The sequence below is a fragment of the Toxotes jaculatrix genome, chromosome 23 (genome assembly GCF_017976425.1).
Source record: "Toxotes jaculatrix isolate fToxJac2 chromosome 23, fToxJac2.pri, whole genome shotgun sequence".
Lineage (NCBI taxonomy): Eukaryota > Metazoa > Chordata > Actinopteri > Toxotidae > Toxotes > Toxotes jaculatrix.
The window spans coordinates 14,355,735-14,375,182 of record NC_054416.1 but is presented as its reverse complement, the minus strand read 5'-3'; the positions used below and the strand labels follow the sequence as shown (position 1 = coordinate 14,375,182).

Sequence of the window (19,448 nt, the reverse complement as noted above, 5' to 3'; positions counted from 1 at the left end):
CTTTTTTTTTTTATAAATAAATTACAATATCAAAATAGATATATTGCAGTTCAATCAGTCATTTGAGGGACAAGCAGACATCCTTATACTTCATAAGTTATAAAATGATGCCATTATCAGTTCTGCTTATTGATTTGGCCTCAGTAACAACTACTGGCAAACCATATACCACTGTCAGATAGTGAGGGGAGCTCTTACAGAAGAATTTCTATGGTTTTACTGAATATATTGTCATGTTGTCCTACCTACAGTGGTGTCTATACAATATTTGTGTAGCTCAGTGGTTTCCAGCCCTAATAATGACTGGTACAGGGAAGAATTCCTATTAATTTTTCATTTATTTTCTTTAATAAATTTTACTTCTTGTAAAAATCTGAGGGTACAATCACTCTTGGGTGTAACTTAACAATTTATAGATATGTAACCCGTGATACCAAGTAAATACTGTTTCATAGAAAGGAGTCACAAGCACATCGGTTTTACTGGAATATTTTTTAATAATTTATTAATAACAGCAGATAAGATGGTGCTAGTGTCCACTAAATTATGCAGCAGGGCCAATGTTATCTGCCAGTACTGTCTCTTGAAAATAACACATTATTTAACAGTTGTCAGACTTGCTCCAGTTGTCATTTGCACTATATGTCGTTTATAGTTGACCTTAGAATATAAATCAATCCCTAATAGTTATGATAAACATGATTATGGGCTGCTTCTCTGAAACGAGACTATTTTCTCATAACCCAACGGCTCAAGTATGAGTATTAAATAAGTTATTTTCCGTAAATTGTAGAATGCACATGTATATAATCAAGGCCATAGTAATGGAAAATGTTCTTCTCCATGTACACCAAATATTGTGTACCCGAATATTCGCGATGCATTGTCCTTTTATTGAATTTTGATCATCGCCTCTCCTTGTTATCCATTAATCCACCCCCCTCCTCTCAGATGTCAACACAATGGCGTAGCATTTGGCGCTAGCAGAGTTAGCTGCAGCTATGCCTTTACCATGGTGTTCGCCTGGTCACGAGCTGCCAATGTAACGTCAGTCCGTGAAGCAGCAGTCGCCATTTCATTCTCCGAGGGTTGAGACGCAGATTGCGGCTGCAAAAGGTATGAAATTCAAGTTCCATAAAATGAATAGAACCCATAGGGGATCCTGGTTATCAAAATTAGCCAATGAACTCCACTAACTGGCATTATTTGGAACAAATAGCGACCTTGTACCTTTTAATGATACGTTAAGCTAAGTTAAAGACACACTGTTGATGTGCGCCGTATTTAAGGTATTTGCTTAAACGCATGGGGAAGCACGTTATGTAACTTTGTGACCAACTAAAACAGTGTCGTATACCTTGTTCGCTTGTTTGCTAGAGTTTAATGAAAACTCGCTAACTTAGCTAACATTACTTTGTAAAGCTCGCTGAAGCTAACGAAAGAAAGCCACGATGTAGCCTAACGCTCGTGCTGTGAATGGGGAGAGTATGCCATCTATGGGTGTGCGACATCGCGTCTCTTTGTAAAGTGACTTCGTAGCCGTCGGTGACGTAGGCCTATCGATATTAGCCGAAGATAAACAATGCAAACTCGTCTGACGTTCTGCACACGATGCTAGCTACATTGGAGATGTGTTTAAGCATTGTTTTGTTTACTGCTAAATTACGAGCCCATCACGGCTGTATCACCAGCTGCTGGTAAATTTAATAATAAAAGTTTAACACACCAATGTGACGCTTTGGCCTTGGTAGCAATAGACCCAGCCCTCACAAAGCTATAACAAATTATGGGCGGATTGAAAGCTTTAACTTTTCCCTGTTCTGTCTGTGTAAAGCACTTTAGGACCCTCATGACTGCAGCAGCTCTTGATTCAGAGTTGTGGCCATGGCTCCAAAGTATTCTCCAAACAAAGATTCTGCTGCAGGCCTCGTTTTTCCTTAAACTAGGGGGGGAAAGTCACAGTTTCGACCATGTTTGTGCCTCTCTAGCTTAAGTTTTGGTTGTAAAATCTTTCAAATGAGACAAAGGTTATGACCTATTTTATTTTGGGTACATTGTTTTAGTGCTTGGGTAAAAAAAACAGGTGAGCATGGACACAGGTTGCTATAATCATATCATTGATAACGGACCATGATCACAATATTCTTCTCGAATTTATACTCCTCAGATTTACAGAAATAAGGAAGGTAAAATGATTTACAAAATATACCACTGATTTTCTGCAAGCAAGCAGCTCATTTGTAAATGTTTAGCCACGTTTGTTGCACTATAATATGTACTAATATTCCTGTTGTTTGCAGTAACATTTTCTTTTGAACTGACTTATCAGACTTCTTCCTTGCAGAAGCTAATCTCTCCCCACTGTATTCTTTAATACAGTTCTTCACTTAAAATGCCCTCTTGTATTTATGATGAATTTGATAATAAGCTCATGTTCTGGATATAATGAGGGTTTATTGAAGGATTGTTGTGTTGGTGAGTAATTAAAATAATCAGAAAATGTTACCCAGAATCTATGGTGGCTGTGCACTTTAATACAGTGAGATTTTAGGTGTGGCCCCTGTGGTCCCCTGGGAAATGAATCGGCTTACTTTTTCTCTCATATGGCGTACCTTTAACAAACTTTAACTTAACTTTGTCACTTTTACCTGATGGTGTGGAAATCGATGATGTTAGTTTAAGGCATTCTTGTTACTCCAGAGCATGTTTACGGCTAAGGTGGTGCAGCAAATTGCTTGTGTTACCACCTCCGGTGACCCAACTTCTGGTTCAGAACTTCCCCTGTCCATATTTACCATGCTCAACAACTCCACTAATACTCTGTTCCATGTGTGTTTAGCGGCACAGCAATGAAAAACGTCCCCCGTGAAACAATTTACCACCCCGCACCGTTCCGGACATGTTTAGGCCATTTAAACCGTTGTTGCAAGAAAATGAAAAATTCATATAACAAAAATAAAAAACGGTTTTCGGTGCAAAACGGTATACCGCCCAGCACTAACCAGTAGAATCTGTTTTGCCTGCAGTAACCTCAAACAGGCTCTTCCAGTAGCTTCAGAACAGACATGGATTCCAGGTTTGTTGTTGATAGAATCATGGTGCCATTAATCACGATTTCCTCTCCTCTGTTAGAGACGTGGCAGCTCCACAATGGTGAAAATATTCATTGGGAACTTGTCGCCAGACACTACATCAGATGAACTCCGCTCTCTCTTCTCCCAGTACGGCAAGATCGCAGAATGCACTATTGTCAAGAACTTCGGCTTTGTGCACATGGATGACAAAACGGAGGCAGAAGAAGCCATCCGCAACCTCCACCATTACGAGCTCAACGGCCAGCCCATGAATGTAGAATTGAGCCGCGGCAAGTCAAGAGGTTCCACCAAGCTTCATGTTGGCAACATTGCCTGTACCAACCAGGAGCTGAGGGCTAAGTTTGAAGAGTTTGGCACTGTGTTGGAGTGTGACATAGTAAAAAACTATGCTTTTGTTCACATGGAGCGAATGGAGGATGCCATGGAGGCCATTAATCAGTTAGACAACTCAACTTTTAAAGGTGAACTCTCGGGCTGGGCTTAATGGGAAGATTACCTGTTATTAATTAGAGAGCATCAAGAATATTTAAGTCTGTTCTTGTGAATTTGACAGGTAAGTTGTGGATGCACCGCAGGTGAGTAAAAAGATAAAGATGAAGGGATAATGGTAAGCTGAAGGAAGTGAGGCAGCCCCAAATACTTTTTGTTTTAAAGCTGGTATCCGTAATGGCATTGGTAATATCCGTCTGTATGGTGGAAACAAATGGGCACCTACTGCAGTTCATGATTTACCCTTCAGGTCACACCTGTTCTGTTTGTGCACGTACAGTCAATTTAACCCTGGAAAGAATTAGTAACAGACCATACCTGTATTTTAACAAATCAGATTCAACTGCATCCATTAAGGTCAGGATGTACACCAAAATGGATGTGCCTACGGTTCTGTTTATGCCTCATTCATACCTCTTAACTTTCACAGGTTTGTCAGCGCGGTCATAAATTTAAGCTGCATGTGCACGGTCTGCGCGAATCCTCGGCTACATGGATAGGTGTAGAAATTTCTGTCATACGGGATGCAGAAATTACAATTTGAGATGTCAGACTTTGCTGACTTATTTGAAGTTTTGCACTAGTTAATTCAAATTACAAGCATGCTCGCAGCCTTCGATGATAACTCAGACGGGATTTCGGGTTTTTTCAGTATTAATTGATCATAAAACGTGATCTGATCTTCACAGATGTCTCAAGCATAGAAAAACAATGTGTTTAAACATTTCACATCACAAACAAATGTAATCTTTTGTGTCTTTATTGAACACACCCATTAAATGTTCATAGCTCAGGTGGAAAAAGTAAGTGAACCCTCGGATTTAATAACTGATCAGATCTGCTTTGGCAACAATAACCTCAAACAAGCTCTTTCAATAGCTTCAGATCAGACGGGCACAACGTGATTCTTGTGAATATCAAACTCAAAATGTTTGACTGTTTTCTATAAATTAAAGCAGATATAACCCACATCTCCAGTCTGGTTTCACTGATGGAAATCCAGGTTTGCTAAATTCTGACTCCAGTTAGCTATTGTTTATATTGTTAGCTGAGTGGTTCACATACTGATGTTTGAATGATGTATTCAGTATGGACATAAACAACACAACGATTTGTGAGTTATTAGTTAAAATGATTATTTTTGTTCATAAATTAAGGCAAATTTGTACATAAAAGTAGATTATTTGAAGGGTTGGCCTACTTTTTCTCGCTGCTGCATGAACATTGAAATTAGCATCTTGTCACTGCAGGGCGCAATAATGTGTGGAAGGTTACGGATTTCAGCTTTAATGTCTAATCCTAGGCCATGTCTTATTGATATTTGTGGAATCTAATGCAGATTTCTACCAGACTGATGGATTAGGAGACTTTTGTGTGCCAGGCAGGAAATGTGAAATATATTATTTGGAATAAATGCAGGCATAAGTCCTTATTGAGTCTTTTCTTTTTAAGGCAAACTGATGAGCGTGAAGCTTTCGACTAGCCGCCTACGTACTGCGCCGGGAATGGGAGACAGATCGGGTTGTTATCGTTGCGGGCAGGAAGGCCACTGGTCCAAAGAATGCCCTCTAGACCAAAATGGCTACCACAGAAACGGCTCAGAGCCGAAGTCTGATGGATACGATGCCTCGAGATTTGACGGGCGTGGTCGCAGCAGGGGTTATCATCCGGACTTCAGTGGCGATCCAGATTACGGTGGCGGCTATGCTCCTGTACATGTTTTTTCCCGGGGTTCTGGTCACAGCAGCGGCATGGCAGGGTACAGAAGGGGTGCAGGCTACGAGAGTGCAATGAGATACGGGCCGCACCCAGGTTATGGCATAAGCGCCGTTCCTGATCATAGCATGGCTCGGATGTACAGCAGCGAGGCAGCATACAGGAGCAACGGCTCACTCTATGGCGCGGTACCAGCCTACCCGATGCGACGGTCGCCTTACGAGGAAAGGGATCCGTACGGGGTCGTGGACTACTATGAGAAGTACAGGGCCAATTCTTACGGAGGCAGTTATTTCGAGGAACGCCGCGCCGTCCCCTTGCCTGCTCCTTCAACATCCTCCTCCACAGCTATAATAAGGGAACGTCTTCCCCCCTCTAGCCTTGACCCATACGAGTGCCCTCCCCTCCCTCCTCCACCAGCGCCAGTCTCCTCATACTATGCACGTGACCGGAGTCCGATTCGGAGAGTCCCTACCGAGGCAGATGGATATTCATATGAGCGTTCGCGCCTTTCTCCGGTGCCCACCCTCCCAAGAAGTTCTACCTATGAGCATCCGCGGGATCCGGCCGCTGAGCGGGCACGCTATACATACTAATCCTTGTCCCTTACAGCCAGGTGAGAGCTGACTGCCATTTAGCGGATAGGTTAGCCTAAGTGCCATTGGAATCACTGTAATTTAAACGTTGAACAGTAAATCCCATTGGTTTTATCATGGGGAAGAAGTCAGCCCTCTAAATATGTGACACGTGTAGGTAGTAAGGGTTAAGGTTACAATAAAGCCTGCCAATCATAACAGCTCATTCTCATTCCAGCTTATGCTACAAAATGCAGTACAACTAGCACTCAGTTGATCACCTTTCATCCACCTGTTTACATGTTGTGGTATTGGTGCAGTCCTGAGATGGCTTAGTCTAGTGTGGAAGTGCTGATACTGGGTTTATCTACAACCCAGGTGACATCCATTCATGATAATGTAAAAACTGAAAGTAGCTATATACAATATTTAGCCTCAGTTAATAGAAACACATTATTAAATTAGTGCATGGTGCATGTTTTAAAGGTGAGTCTTAGGGTTAATTCAGTTTAATAAATTCTTTTCATGAGCATCTTATGTGTATGCATTTTAGTATATTTGTGTTAATGGAAGTTTGTTACTGCATATGTGAAGCAATGGCAAAACCAATCAATACTGTGTGCTTCATCACTTACATTGTTTAACCTGTGGACTTCAGTGTCACACCTGTACCAAATATAGACTTACAGAGAATAAAAAAAATGGTTATACTTTTGTATTTGGGTTATATCAAACCTTTTGTGTAGTTACATTGATGAACTTTTTTATCAGGCTATGTTGTGATTATGTTGGGGTGTTTTTCAGTAGGCACATTACTTATATTAAATTTATTTTCATTGCTGTGATAAATGTGAGGCGCCACATCTAGAACGTATGTTGTAGTTTCATAAGAAAATGACCTCAAATGCCTGTGCTGTCTTTCTAACTATAAGGTTCAAATTAAAATCTGTCTATAACAAGACTGTGACCTATGTCTTTGTTGAGTTGTTTGGTATAATGGTCTGTTCCTGTTTATCGAATCTATATCTATATCTATATCTATCTATCTATCTATCTATCTATATATATATGCAAACTGAATTCAACTTTGAATTCAACTTTATAAAATTATATTTTTCATTTTGGCATGTCAATTTTCTATTTTTTGAATACTTGATAGAAAAATGGAAAATATACATTTAGAAAATCTAATTTTAGAAATTTAATTTCTAGTGTCTTGAGAGGGCGGGATCTGCCGTGGGAAGTGCCCATCTTAACTTGGTCTGATTGGCCAGCAGGGTACTTAAAGTATGAAAAGTGAAAGCAGTCTCCATCATGCAGCCCATAGCATGAAGTCAGATTATTTGGGACATCAAGTAGAATGGAACAAATAAGGCTTTACCTCTTGGGCCCTGTAACTATCAGCAGCCAATACCTAAACATGTTATTGTATTATTGCTACAAATGTCCTTTACAAGAAACAATCATTCATATCACTGGTCCAATAACTTTCAGGGTAAGCCAGATCTATGCTTGATTTGAGGGTATGACATACCCAAGTAAAGGAAGCTATTCTAACAAGACCGTTATTCCTTTCAGAGAATAATTTGAATTTGAAGGCAAAATTCTTTTAAACAATGGCAAAAATCAAGTGTTTTAATGACCTGGACAAGACTGCCCAAGTGTGGTCTTCACTCAAACACCAGTGTGCCGAGCAGAGGCCCAGAATGATGTATGCATCACCTTGCTGTAGAATATAAACACTGGTTTTACAAATCACATATTATTCTTCTGTATGTCCTTGACTTTTCCAACCTCAAACACTAACGTGTCACTTTTTCTTCACAGACTTTAGGCACATTGTCGTTTCAAGCTAAGTGTAAATCAACAGTGATGATGAGAACTTGCTTTAAAATCACTGTCAGTGCATTATATACACAACGAATTAAGTCAATACTTAATACAAAAAGCAAACACTTCACAAGAGAAACATATGAATTAATTGCATTTAAACATCAATACAAAAAAATCCAAACAATACATTCTTCCAAAGTAAGAAACAACTTTGATAAATGTTTTCAGTAATTACAGCACATATTTTTAATACACAGAAGCCAATTGAACAGACGCGTTTACACTCTTGCCACTTGGTCCAGCCCGGTCATGACATCCAAACGCCGCGTCTCTATAATTGGATTGATAGTCATATGAGCCAATCAGTTTGCCGAATTAGGATAACGAAATAAACTTTGCCCAATACAGCACGGCCAATAAGGGGCGGCTTCGTCCGGCCAATAGGAGTGCTTTATTCTACAGCGGCTCATCCCACCTCGGTAGGATCATCCTTTGTCGTTTTCTGTTGGGCGCCATTTTGATTGAAGTATTGTGAGAAGTGTTTTGCGTGCTTCAGTTTGTTGGATATACTCTCAGTTCAAACCAATTTATACTTGAGTCGACTGACGTTTGATAGAGACTAGGTCATTTGAGTACACCAAAAATGGCCACGGGAGCAAATGCAACTCCATTAGGGAAGTTGCACCCAAGTATTGGCGCTAAACGAGGATTTGACGCCGGGCCTGGTGCGGGGAACGGGCTGATGCCGACACCAGTGCCGCCCGCATCCTTTCCTTCGCTACAAGGTTTCCAGCCTTCTATGCCAAACACATCTTTTCCACAGTTTAATCCGGGGACGAGTTTTTCGGCTCAGGCTCAACAACAACCAGCTGCGGGGGCCGGACTAGCCAAACCAGGTAAGTAAACCGGACACTCGCTAACGTCACGAGCGCTTGATGCGGCAAGAGTGAACGCTAGCCAGCTAATGTGGCTAACTAACGTCGGTTACCTTTAAAGGCCCTACATCAAGCTCTGGCCTAGCATGAAATGGAGACAGCCCCGCTAACGTCGATTAGCAGATTAATGTTTGTGACTAGCTAACGCTACACTTACGTACGCATGTGTCGGGGTTGTCCCTTTTCAATGTTAAAATTTGAGTATATTAAGTTGAACGGCTTATGGACGTTGTAAACGCAATATCAATAGCGAAATCTACATGTGACGCGAAGTAGCAGCCAGTGCAACCGTAACGATAGCTTGCTGCGTGCCGTTCCTCCGTCATATCAAACTCAATCCGTGTCAAGGGCTTGGTAAACAGATTGTCTTTTCGACAAGTTCCCCTCAGTTTCTGGTTAACTATGCCACATTTGAAGACTCCTGTGTGCAGCCTAGTTTCTTCTGGTTACTTGTGGGGTCATTACTAAGTTCCCTGTTATCTTCATTGATAAGTAAGGTCGTTTTGAGCTGCGCTTTAATTGACGTTGGTCCTGTGAGGTAAGGTAAGGTAACAAAGCCAACGTGCATAACACACCTTGTTTCTCTCCGTAGATTTCGGTCAGAAGAAACAGAGGAAGAAGAGTCGTTGGAGCAGCGAGACGCCTGATCAGAAGACAGTCATACCGGGCATGCCCACTGTCATTCCTCCTGGATTGACCCGGGATCAAGAAAGAGCCTATATAGGTAAATGCTTAATAATTATCCCTTGTTAATACGGGTTACCATGTTAATTATGCACTTTTGTTTATATGTCTCATCATTTACATCTGTTTGAAATTCTAGTCTTCTGACATGATGCTTACCAGTATTAATGTTACACTTATGCACTTTTTGCTGAATTCCCAACAGCTAGAGCTCTCTAAAGGCACCCACAAGATGCACTGATAACTAAAAAACTTTGAATCACATTTCCTATCTATTCCACAGTAATGTTACTGTGTTGCACAAAATGCAAAAATGTCTTAATTTTGCTCCATCTGTTGAGACGAAGCAGTAATTCCTGATGAGCAGTGATGATAACGTGTTGATGTAAGGTGTTAATTACAGTCATTTCTCTTTAATGGAGGTAAAGTGGTTCCGCTGTGGCAAGTGTTTCTGTGGTCCTCCAGTTTGCATACCATTGGGCACCCATTAGCAAGAGGAGATAGATGATTAAACACCACTGCTTGCTGATATCTGTCCTGAGCTGCAGGTCACTGTTCACCGTCTTGCCTGTCCCCCTCCCTTACACATCATCAGTAATGTTCCTGTGCATGGAGACGTTACTCATAATGTCCTAACATCAGGTCAATCCAGCTAAATTGTTCCTCAAGTTGGTTTAGTAGTGGGGATTACAAAATTGGGAAACACTTGATCACTGTTAATGTGCTCTTAGTTTGGCCTGTTTAAAAAAAAAAAAAAACAGCAACAAGAATTGAATGATCACATGAAACCTACTGTTTTTAACCACAAATGCCTCTCAGCAGCAGTGTAGCACCCTCACAGGCCTTCATCTGGGTGTTCTGAAGCACATAAGTCCTTCCTGTCAATAACTGACATTGTTATTGATGTTGTTTTCACTCATTGGTAATGGTTGTTCCTCTGTGGTATGTAAACATTCATTTGTGCCCACCTTCCCTTGTCACACGTATCATTTCCTTTGCTCATTTAGTCGACCCCCCCCCCTAAACAATCCAAGGGAAGCATTTTAAGATGAAATTGCTGTGAGCTACAATTCACAGGCCCTGAATTCATCTCTCTAATCCAGAGTAACCGTTTCAGTGATCAGTGAATCTCTGTGTTTTTTTATGGGGTGGGAGGGTGGGTTTCATTACAACTTTCATAATGTGCATGAGATGACTGATTGATTTATTTTTTCATTGCCTTCTAAATGGAAGAATTGTTTCTTTGTCACTGCAGCCCCTCAGTGTTAGATCTGTGGAGGGACAAGAGTGACTGTCATCACCTGTTTTGTTATTGAAACCTGCGAAACAAATAGACCAATCAGTATTTTTTATTTATTTATTTTTTCCTTTTAGACCAGCTGTGTCCTTAAAATGCCACTGCCTTTAAACACAATACGCTACAGTATGTGAAGCCCTGTCTTCATGACAGAAGACCACAGCTCGGGTTTGAAATATTAACGGTGTGGCAGGCATTTTTAGGAATCACGGTCTAGTCATTTACTGACATGTTGCCATATTTAATCATTGTCTGAGAAAAAGTTAGTCCTAATGTAAATGACCTCTAGAACATATTCATATTGGTAATGTCTGCTTCTGATGTCCTCAGAAATGCATAAGTGGTTTCATGCTTTAGAGTCTTACTAGACGTTCATGTGATCTCCCTTTGTTTTTGTTTGTTTTTATTTAACAGACTCACCATGTGTTTTTACCTTAGTAATGAATGAGACAGTGCTCTAATGTGCAGAGCGTTGTCTCTCTGATGTTGTTGTGGTAACCACATTTCTCTCCATCCTTGTTTTTCTTTCCTAACCTGAATTCTTCCAGTCCAACTGCAGATCGAAGACCTGACTCGTAAACTGCGTACAGGAGACCTGGGAATCCCTGTTAACCCTGAGGACAGGTCGGAAAAAGATTAAACCCACGAACAGTAACATTTTCTCTACCTTCTTGACTTTTTTTTGGAAGACAAATGTTGATTTTCATTATATATGTGGTTGTTAGCCCTAAATCTCAGATTGTCTATCAATAAGCAGATGTAGACTTTAGTTAGCTATCTCCTAATTGAACGGCAGTGTTTAAATAGTTGAGTCCCAGTGACAGGGGAGAGTTGATCTACATTAGTGAAGATCTCAGTCTGCTAATCATTCCATCACCAGTACACGGACATGGCTGTACGTTTACTGGCACTGGTAGCTTTAGGGGGCTTTATTCTCATCTTGGGTTGTTGTGAATTGGTAATGGTAATAGAGGGACCATAAAAATAATTTTAATTAAGTTAGGATAGGTATTAAAATCAGGACAGGATGATGACTAATTTGAAACAGCGCAGCGCAAAAATTAGCATCATTAGCCGTTTTTAGACTTTTTTTTAATACTACATTAAATATTGGATATACACATATAAATATTAAGTTATGAGTTTATCAGGAACACCTGGTTAAAACTAATACAACAGCCCTGTAATATACAATAAATCCTTCTTCAGGAAGGTTTTAATGATCAGGTCTGTGTTAAAGAGGTGCTGATTTAACTGCCCATTTTGGAGGCTGCGCTATGTGCTGTTGTTGAACTGTATTACATTGAAACAGGTGTCTATGTTTTTTAGCCTGCACTCATTGATTTGAACTGGGTGGACAAAATAATGGGAACACCTCTCAACGTAACACAACACAGTTCAACAACACCACTTATCATACACACTGAAGCCTTCATGAGGGAGTATTTGTCGCTATGTTTACCTAGGTGTTCCTAATAAACTGACAACAAAGTGTATTTTTACCCAAGGCAATAGGACAAAATGCAACTTGTTAAACGGAAAGATGGAATTAGCATTGGCTATTAAATTGTTAGCTTGAATAGCTTTCAGCTTATATGAGCAGAAATATTTGATTAAATAGTTGTATGCAATTAAACAAGTTTCTCCTTGACTGTGAGAATAGTAGTTTGACCAAGAAAAAAAACTTCATCAAGGGTCTATTTTCTGACTTTTTGAAGCTTTCAGTAAAATCTCATGGTCTTCCTCAGAGGAGGAAGTTTGCACAGAGCGTCAACCGCATCTCACCGAACGACCGTGAGATGCGGTTGAAAGCTCCCAAAAGCTAGCAAGTAGCTATTTTTATTTGATTTATTTTTGTCAAACAAAATAAGGTTTACAGGTTTGTAATATCTCTGTGGAAAACAGATTTTGTCTTGGGTAAAAATTTAAAAGATAAATAAAAGGCAAATATTAAATATTTTAATATAGTAAGAGATAGAGAAAAGGATTAGGAGGATGCGAATGCTTGGGCAACCCACTGTAAACTGGTCAGTGTATGTTGAGTTTAGATGCATTTCAGCCAAGACAAATAATAAGCAAGCCACTGCCATAGCCATGAAATCTATCTTTAATATTTGCACATTTATATTGGATTATTTGTCATTTTACTTTACAGTTCAGTGGAGCTGTTTCAGATTTAGCCTCCTAGTATTTATGCACCATGGTTTCACCCACTGCTTGTCTGTGTCTGATGTAGAGTGCTGTGTGAATCTATGAATATGATGCTTAAATGTATTAAGATTTTCCTCTGGAACAGGTTTGGGTCAATACAGCTTAACTCTATGTAAATTATTTTGTTAACAGTCCTATTGAAGTCAATTAAATATTGAGGAAATAGTTTAGATAAATTGGCTCTTTTAGAAAAGTTAATTGGTAACCAAAGATTCACGCTCATCCATTGATGTTGCCTGGACAGTGATGATTGAGCTCATGATATGTAGCCTACATCACAATATGCCAGTGATTAATAGGTTTTGTCTTAGACCTAACAGTTGATTTCCCTTTGGTGATCTCTGGTTTTCCCATAATGTGGCCTAAAACATTTCCACCCAGGGTGAAAGGGGTTGGCGGCGTGGGGGGGGGTTGTGCCAGTTTTTCCTCTGGACTCTTGATGTCTGGAAGAAAACTGCGCAAGTTTTATGTGTTCTGCAAATGCAGTGGCCAGCTCATAACATAGTTTCCATAAGCATCTGTTCCCGCAGGAAGCGGCTTGCTCTCAAGAGTGTGTTGAAGTTGACCTTTGTTAGCTAGAGTCCCTGTCGTCTGTACACTGTATAGAGTTTCTCACCATAATCAGACATTTCCACAGCAAGCAAAAAGTTGATTGCAGAGCTGCAGCACTCTTATAAATCACTCCCCAAACTAATGTCACAGAACCAACTGGGAGTGTTTCAGGTTGTCAGCGTTGGAAGTTTGAAGCATAAAAGGAAAAAAAAAAAAATTTTTTTTTTTGTTCCCTCACTCTTCACCTCACATGGACAGAAATGTGGCTCTCAGATGGGAGAGCGTAGGAAAAGGTGGATATCTAATCTTAATTCCTTTTCTCTAACCCAAATTACCCCACATCAGCCTAACCCTTTTTCAAGCACAGAGCCTCCTTAACGCAGCAACACAGGTTTTCAGCATCCAAGGGGAGGCACGGACCTCTTCCGCCACGTCAACACCAAGCAACTCTCAAAGCCAGCGTTTCTGCTTAGGATTGCGAATTTTGCTTTGGTTTCTTTTTTTTCCTCACCACCAACTTTCCTTTCTTGTAGGCCAACAATCCTGTATGCAGGTTTAGTTATGGCCACTTATTTGTTTTTTTATTCTTCTTATTTTTTTGTTCTGTGTGGTTGATGCCCCTCCAGTGTATTGGGTTAATTACCGCTATACAGCTTTGGTTGCCCCCCTTTTTTTTATTTTTATTTTTTACCCTGAATTGTATAAGTGAATGGACTCTAGCCTTTGAAATGTCAGTGCAGAGTTCCTACATAATTTCCTTTTCTTTTCTTGAGTTTGCTCTTGCACTGGCCATGAGTCACATAGTCAGTAAACCCAAATTTCAAAAACAAATTTTCACATTTAACGTTATTCCTAAGACCTGTTGGTACCCATTGATTCAAAATTGAAAAATTCTTAAACTCTACGTTAGCCGTAGGAAGTGTGTGTAACTGTTAATGGCCCGAGCGCCGCTTCTTGAAAGGTATTGATGTCGTCTTTCTTGTCCTTTGTCTGCCGTTTTCAGGTCTCCCTCGCCAGAGCCCATCTACAACAGCGAGGGCAAGAGGTTGAACACCCGCGAGTATCGCACGCGGAAGAAGATCGAGGAGGAGCGGCACTCCCTCATCACTGAGATGGTTGGACTCAACCCTGACTTCAAGCCTCCTGCAGACTATAAGTATGATTTATTTATTTGGGGTCTATGGTTACAGTCTATGTTAATTTAACTAATAAATTTTTAACTGTCAAAGGCTGTCCTAGGTGACTGGGCAACCAGTTTGTCCATGCAAGTTGTAATATGATGATGGTAGTTGTCTGAAATGTGAATATTCTAACAGCTGGTTAGAAATGTGATTTTTACAAAGAGATCCAGCCATGTCTAGTCCAATAGACAAAATCTGGGCACTTGTGGTGGTTGCTGGCAGTGTTGTGTATTGTTATCAATTGAGTCACATCACAATAAGAACAACCACAACAAATTGCGTTTTACTACTGCATCCGCTCAGAGTAGGACAACCATTACTTTCAAAAAGGTTATTGAATAATTGAGGATCACAGAGTGAAGCAAACTACAAAGCGGTTCAGCACAGTGGAAACAAAATTCAGATAATGGGAATCTCTAGGTTGTGGAGTTCCTGCAGTGAAAAAGGACTAATGGTTGTTGACACAAAGATCTGTTTGGTGTAATTACAATAATACGTCCACAGTTGCTTTTAGTAGAATCAGGAAAGCTGTTCATTCCTCATTGTAAATGCTAATCCTGTCTTAATTCCTTGCAGACCTCCAGCTACCAGAGTCAATGACAAAGTTATGATTCCTCAGGATGAATACCCAGAAATCAACTTTGTGGGTCTGCTAATCGGGCCACGGTAAGATGGACTCAGTGTTACTATCACCTTGCATGTTTTCTGTACTCTATAACCCGTACTTTAACCTGATTTTTTTTGTTTGTTTGTTTTGTTTTACCAGTGGTAACACATTGAAGAACATTGAGAAGGAGTGCTGTGCTAAGATCATGATCCGCGGTAAAGGTTCTGTGAAGGAAGGGAAGGTGGGCCGAAAGGATGGACAGATGCTCCCAGGGGAAGATGAGCCCCTGCACGCCCTGGTCACCGCCAACACCATGGAGAACGTCAAGAAAGCTGTGGAGCAGGTAAGATTCCCTCAGTGTGCTGATGGTCGTACTGCTGTTGGACGTTTCCATCTTTGTTGAGTGTTTTTGATCGCTTTGTGGCTACACGTGTGCAGCGTGCCTTTGGGAATGTGCAGTATTTTTAATTGCAAGAAATTTGCAGATCCGCAACATCCTGAAGCAAGGCATTGAGACGCCCGAGGATCAGAACGACCTACGAAAGATGCAGCTGAGGGAGCTCGCCAGACTCAACGGCACGCTGAGGGAAGACGACAACAGGTCAGTGAAACGAGTCAGACAGCGATGGTGGACGGAGAAAGACTGTTATTGCTCAGTTGAAGCTGCAGAGAACCGGTGAAGACCATCCCTCTTTGTCTCTCCAGGATTCTTCGTCCGTGGCAAAACTCCGAGCCTCGCAGCATCACCAACACCACCCTCTGTACCAAGTGTGGTGGAGCAGGCCACATCTCCTCTGACTGCAAGTACACCAGGTGATCATCAGTTAAAAGTTTTAATCTGGTTCTGTTGTGTTCTAAATCTTTTTGTAAAGCTTTTTTTAATTTATTGTTGTTTTGCTTTGTGTAGCACATTTGCTGCCCACAGAGCGACAGGTGGCGAGCCTCCTCAGTCGGCCCAGGACAAGGCTCGTATGGACAAGGAGTATCTGTCCCTCATGGCAGAGCTGGGGGAGGCTCCGGTCCCCACATCTGGCGGCGGCCACTCCAGCACCCAGGGAGGAGCGCCTCGGGCCTCGGGCCCCAACAACAGCCAGCCACCGCCGGTGAGTCTCAGCACACGCGGTCTCATACTTTTGTTGGCATAGAGAATTTTCTGAAGTGACTTGATGACTGTTTGTGTACAGCAGAACCGGCCTCCGTGGATGAGCTCTGGTCCGACCGAGAACAGAAACTTCCATGGCATGCATGGAGGGCCTGGTGGCCATGGAGGACCACACAACTTCCCTCCCCCCATGCCCAACATGGGAGGGCCCCCTCTACCCCCCAACCCCAACGGCCTACCTCCCCCCTGGATGCAGCCCCCTCCTCCTCCCATGGGCCAGGGTCCAGGACCTCATGGACACCCTATGGGTAAGAGCTGAACCGATTTTACTCCAAGAAGTTATGTTACTGAGACGCCTCCATTCTTTCAAGTCCTGGAACAGTCTCAAAATAGCCATCTGAGACACAAGCTCCTTCTAAATCCATAGGTACATTTAGAAGCTCTTCAATATGCCATGACCGGTGATAGTCAAGTTCCCATTGGCCACAAAACAGACTTTCCCATGTGTTATGGACCGATCAAAATAACTCACTGTATCTTATAAATCATGTATATTTTAGATTTACATTTTTTTTCCCACCTTATAGGTCTTCTGCCACCTCCAATGGGAATGATGCCACCTCCGCCTCCTCCCCCGAGCAACCAGCCGCCTCCCCCACCTTCTGGTCCCCTGCCACCATGGCAACAGCAGGCCCCACCTCCACCTCCAACCAGCAGCATGGCAACCAGTACAGCGCTGCCCTGGCAACAAAGTAAGCAACACACAAAAAAGTTCTGTGTCGAGGTGTGGCATATGGTAAAATGGATTACAAACACCACTCCGGCCACATACCGAGTCTGTTATATATTTTTATACAAACATGTAGAAAGAGACATGTTGTACATGGTTATACTGTCTCTTCTGGTCATGTAGGTAGGTTATACACAGTGTGAACATTGTGATGACAGTAAGGAGTTAACCTCTATTTGCCCCCCTCCTCCCCCCCGCAGATACCACCACTACATCCAGCCCTGGCACAGGCACCCTGCCTCCATGGCAACAGCCCCAGCAGCCTGCAGCCTCTGGAGCCCAGCCCCCGCCACCAATGGGCACCCCGTCCATGGTGCCGCCTCCCCCTGGAGTCCAGCCCCCCTTGCCTCCTGGCGCCCCTCCTCCTCCCCCTCCACCGCCTCCAGGCTCAACCGGCATGATGTATGCCCCACCGCCACCCCCACCACCCATGGACCCCTCCAACTTTGTCACCATGATGGGGATGGGAGTGCCAGGCATGCCCCCCTTTGGCATGCCTCCTGCCCCACCTCCTCCTCCACCCCAGAATTAACCCCGCCACAGAAGAATCATTCTCCCACGAGAGTTTCAACGCTGCAGCACATTGTTCACCAGATATCCAATAGACTGATGTTATATAGAGCGTCTATGTGTGCTCACAGAAAAAATATAACCAGTGCTTTATTTTTTATTGATCCTTGATATTGTGAAGACATCTCTGAAACAATGAAAAGCTGTGTTGGTTCAATTTGTAAAGTTGTGTAACTTAATGAGTTCTTTCTTTTCTTTTTCTTTTTTTTTTTTCCCTGTTTTTAAAGTTTAGATTCACTCAAATCTTCTTGTGCGCATCCAAACACGGTCGCCCTCGGCCACGTGTTTTGCAGTGCTACAATAACTTTTGTCATGTTACCTGTTCACCAAATAAACTGCTCCAATAGCCAGCTGCAAATTTAATTTGTGCTGAACAGTCTCATTGCTCCAGTATTCCAAGTTAAGACCTGAAAATATTAACTGTCATGCTTCAGCTTGCATGATTCATTTTAAACACCTCCTTCTGTTTCAAAAGTCTCCTCCTGTCATGTTTTCCCTGTTTTGGCTTTGAGTTGAATAAGATTAATATTTTTGTAATAATGAGATGTGAAGTGTATCTTAGTTCTGTCAGAAAAAAAAAAACAAAACTTTCTGTAGTACTGTCTCAGCTAAGTTCCCAGGGTTTTTAAATCTTTTTTTTCCCCTTTTTTTTTTAAACTAATCTGCATCTCAGTTGTAACACTGAGTGTGAAAAGGGAGGGGAGGTTTGGTGCTGCAGTCTGCTCGCTTCTGACCCCCCCCGCTACTACTTGAATGCTGAGAAGCTAATATATCCATGTTTTTTTTTTGGTTTTTTGTTTTTTTTTTTTACTGCATCCCTCTGCTCTGATAAGATGCTGTGTGCAGTGTTTGTGTTGCTTATGCAAGGACAAAAGTATCGGTTTTGTCCCTGGAGGTCATGGAAGAAGAAAAAAAAATTTTTTTTTTAATTTTACTCTGTTTCCGGGATCAGTCTGTTGTGTTACGGCAGTAAGCCTGAATGAATAGCTGTTGAAATCTTGCCTGGTTTAGAATTAAATTGATTTTCATTTCACCTTTTTTTTGGTGTTCAGTGCAGAATGCTTTCTCCCTTTCATGGATGTGAGGCTCTTTGTGTCGGCCACTTTTTTGGCTGCCTCATCCAAATGTGTTGCATAACAAGGTTTTTTGTCAACGGTGTCCACTGCTGCTGAACTCTTCAGGAAGCGTGCACTTAAAGAAACATGTATGTCTTTAAGCAAACTTATTAAAAAGTTTGTGTACAAAGGTTTTCTGCTCATCTCCCTGACAAACACTTTATTTCTGTGACCTTCTATCCGTGCAGCATTTAATGGCTAAATACTTAAATCAGTTACATCACTGTGTATAGAACTTCTAACTTTACTTAAAATTTTTTAAAAAATCTTCTAAGGTCTGTTTTCCGCAGCTTTCAATCACATCTCATGGTTGTCCTCAACAGAAAGAGTTTGATCAGTTGTCATTGAACTTACATGTTACAGTCTTGTTCCCCATTTTACAACCACCTGTTACTGCTATATTTAGGTCGCTTGATGACTACTGAACAAACTGTCTGCTAAGACCATGAGATGTGTTTGACAGCCCCAGAAAAAAAAGAAAGCTAGTTAGGCTTTTATTTTGTGATTTAACATATGTGTGGTTTTGTTCACATGATGAGCAAACTCCATTTGCAGATGAAGACTTAGAGATCTGGTTGAAAACTCTGCTAAAACTCAAGTAAGATGGCCCTTTTTTTAATCTTCATCAAACTGCTGTTACCAAGGTCAGTGTTGTACCTGTATTTCTAATAGTTTGGCTCTTTGTAATTGTTTTTC

The 19,448-nt window shown here is 41.5% G+C and overlaps 2 protein-coding genes across 3 annotated transcripts; both read left to right on the top strand.

Moving 5' to 3' along the window:
* The first annotated feature begins 978 nt into the window (after positions 1 to 978).
* rbm4.1 (RNA binding motif protein 4.1) lies at positions 979 to 6,836 on the top strand. Its single transcript, XM_041031228.1, has 3 exons — positions 979 to 1,116; positions 3,133 to 3,556; positions 5,037 to 6,836. The coding sequence occupies exons 2-3, from the start codon at positions 3,151 to 3,153 to the stop codon at positions 5,894 to 5,896; spliced, it is 1,266 nt and encodes a 421-aa protein (XP_040887162.1). The 5' UTR covers positions 979 to 1,116; positions 3,133 to 3,150; the 3' UTR covers positions 5,897 to 6,836.
* Positions 6,837 to 8,225: 1,389 nt separating this feature from the next.
* Positions 8,226 to 18,881, top strand: sf1 (splicing factor 1). 2 transcript variants are annotated; one of them, XM_041030968.1, is made up of 12 exons: positions 8,226 to 8,604; positions 9,236 to 9,367; positions 11,173 to 11,248; positions 14,391 to 14,543; positions 15,145 to 15,234; positions 15,335 to 15,518; positions 15,661 to 15,776; positions 15,881 to 15,988; positions 16,083 to 16,278; positions 16,363 to 16,585; positions 16,865 to 17,029; positions 17,268 to 18,881. In XM_041030968.1, exons 1-12 carry the CDS (start codon positions 8,352 to 8,354, stop codon positions 17,597 to 17,599), a joined length of 2,028 nt encoding a protein of 675 aa, XP_040886902.1. In that variant the 5' UTR covers positions 8,226 to 8,351; the 3' UTR covers positions 17,600 to 18,881. The 2 variants fall into 2 exon arrangements, with proteins under 2 accessions (XP_040886902.1, XP_040886901.1); XM_041030967.1 differs by having other exon boundaries at positions 16,360 to 16,585.
* Positions 18,882 to 19,448: the final 567 nt, after the last annotated feature.

Bases quoted from the DNA above. Each gene is read 5' to 3' on its own strand.
- rbm4.1 (XM_041031228.1), top strand. From the start codon at position 3,151: ATGGTGAAAATATTCATTGGGAACTTGTCGCCAGACACTACATCAGAT. The intron at 3,557-5,036 runs GTGAACTCTCGG...TTTCTTTTTAAG, and splicing joins AGACAACTCAACTTTTAAAG to GCAAACTGATGAGCGTGAAG.
- sf1 (XM_041030967.1), top strand. From the start codon at position 8,352: ATGGCCACGGGAGCAAATGCAACTCCATTAGGGAAGTTGCACCCAAGT. The intron at 9,368-11,172 runs GTAAATGCTTAA...GAATTCTTCCAG, and splicing joins TCAAGAAAGAGCCTATATAG to TCCAACTGCAGATCGAAGAC. The intron at 15,235-15,334 runs GTAAGATGGACT...TTGTTTTACCAG, and splicing joins GGTCTGCTAATCGGGCCACG to TGGTAACACATTGAAGAACA.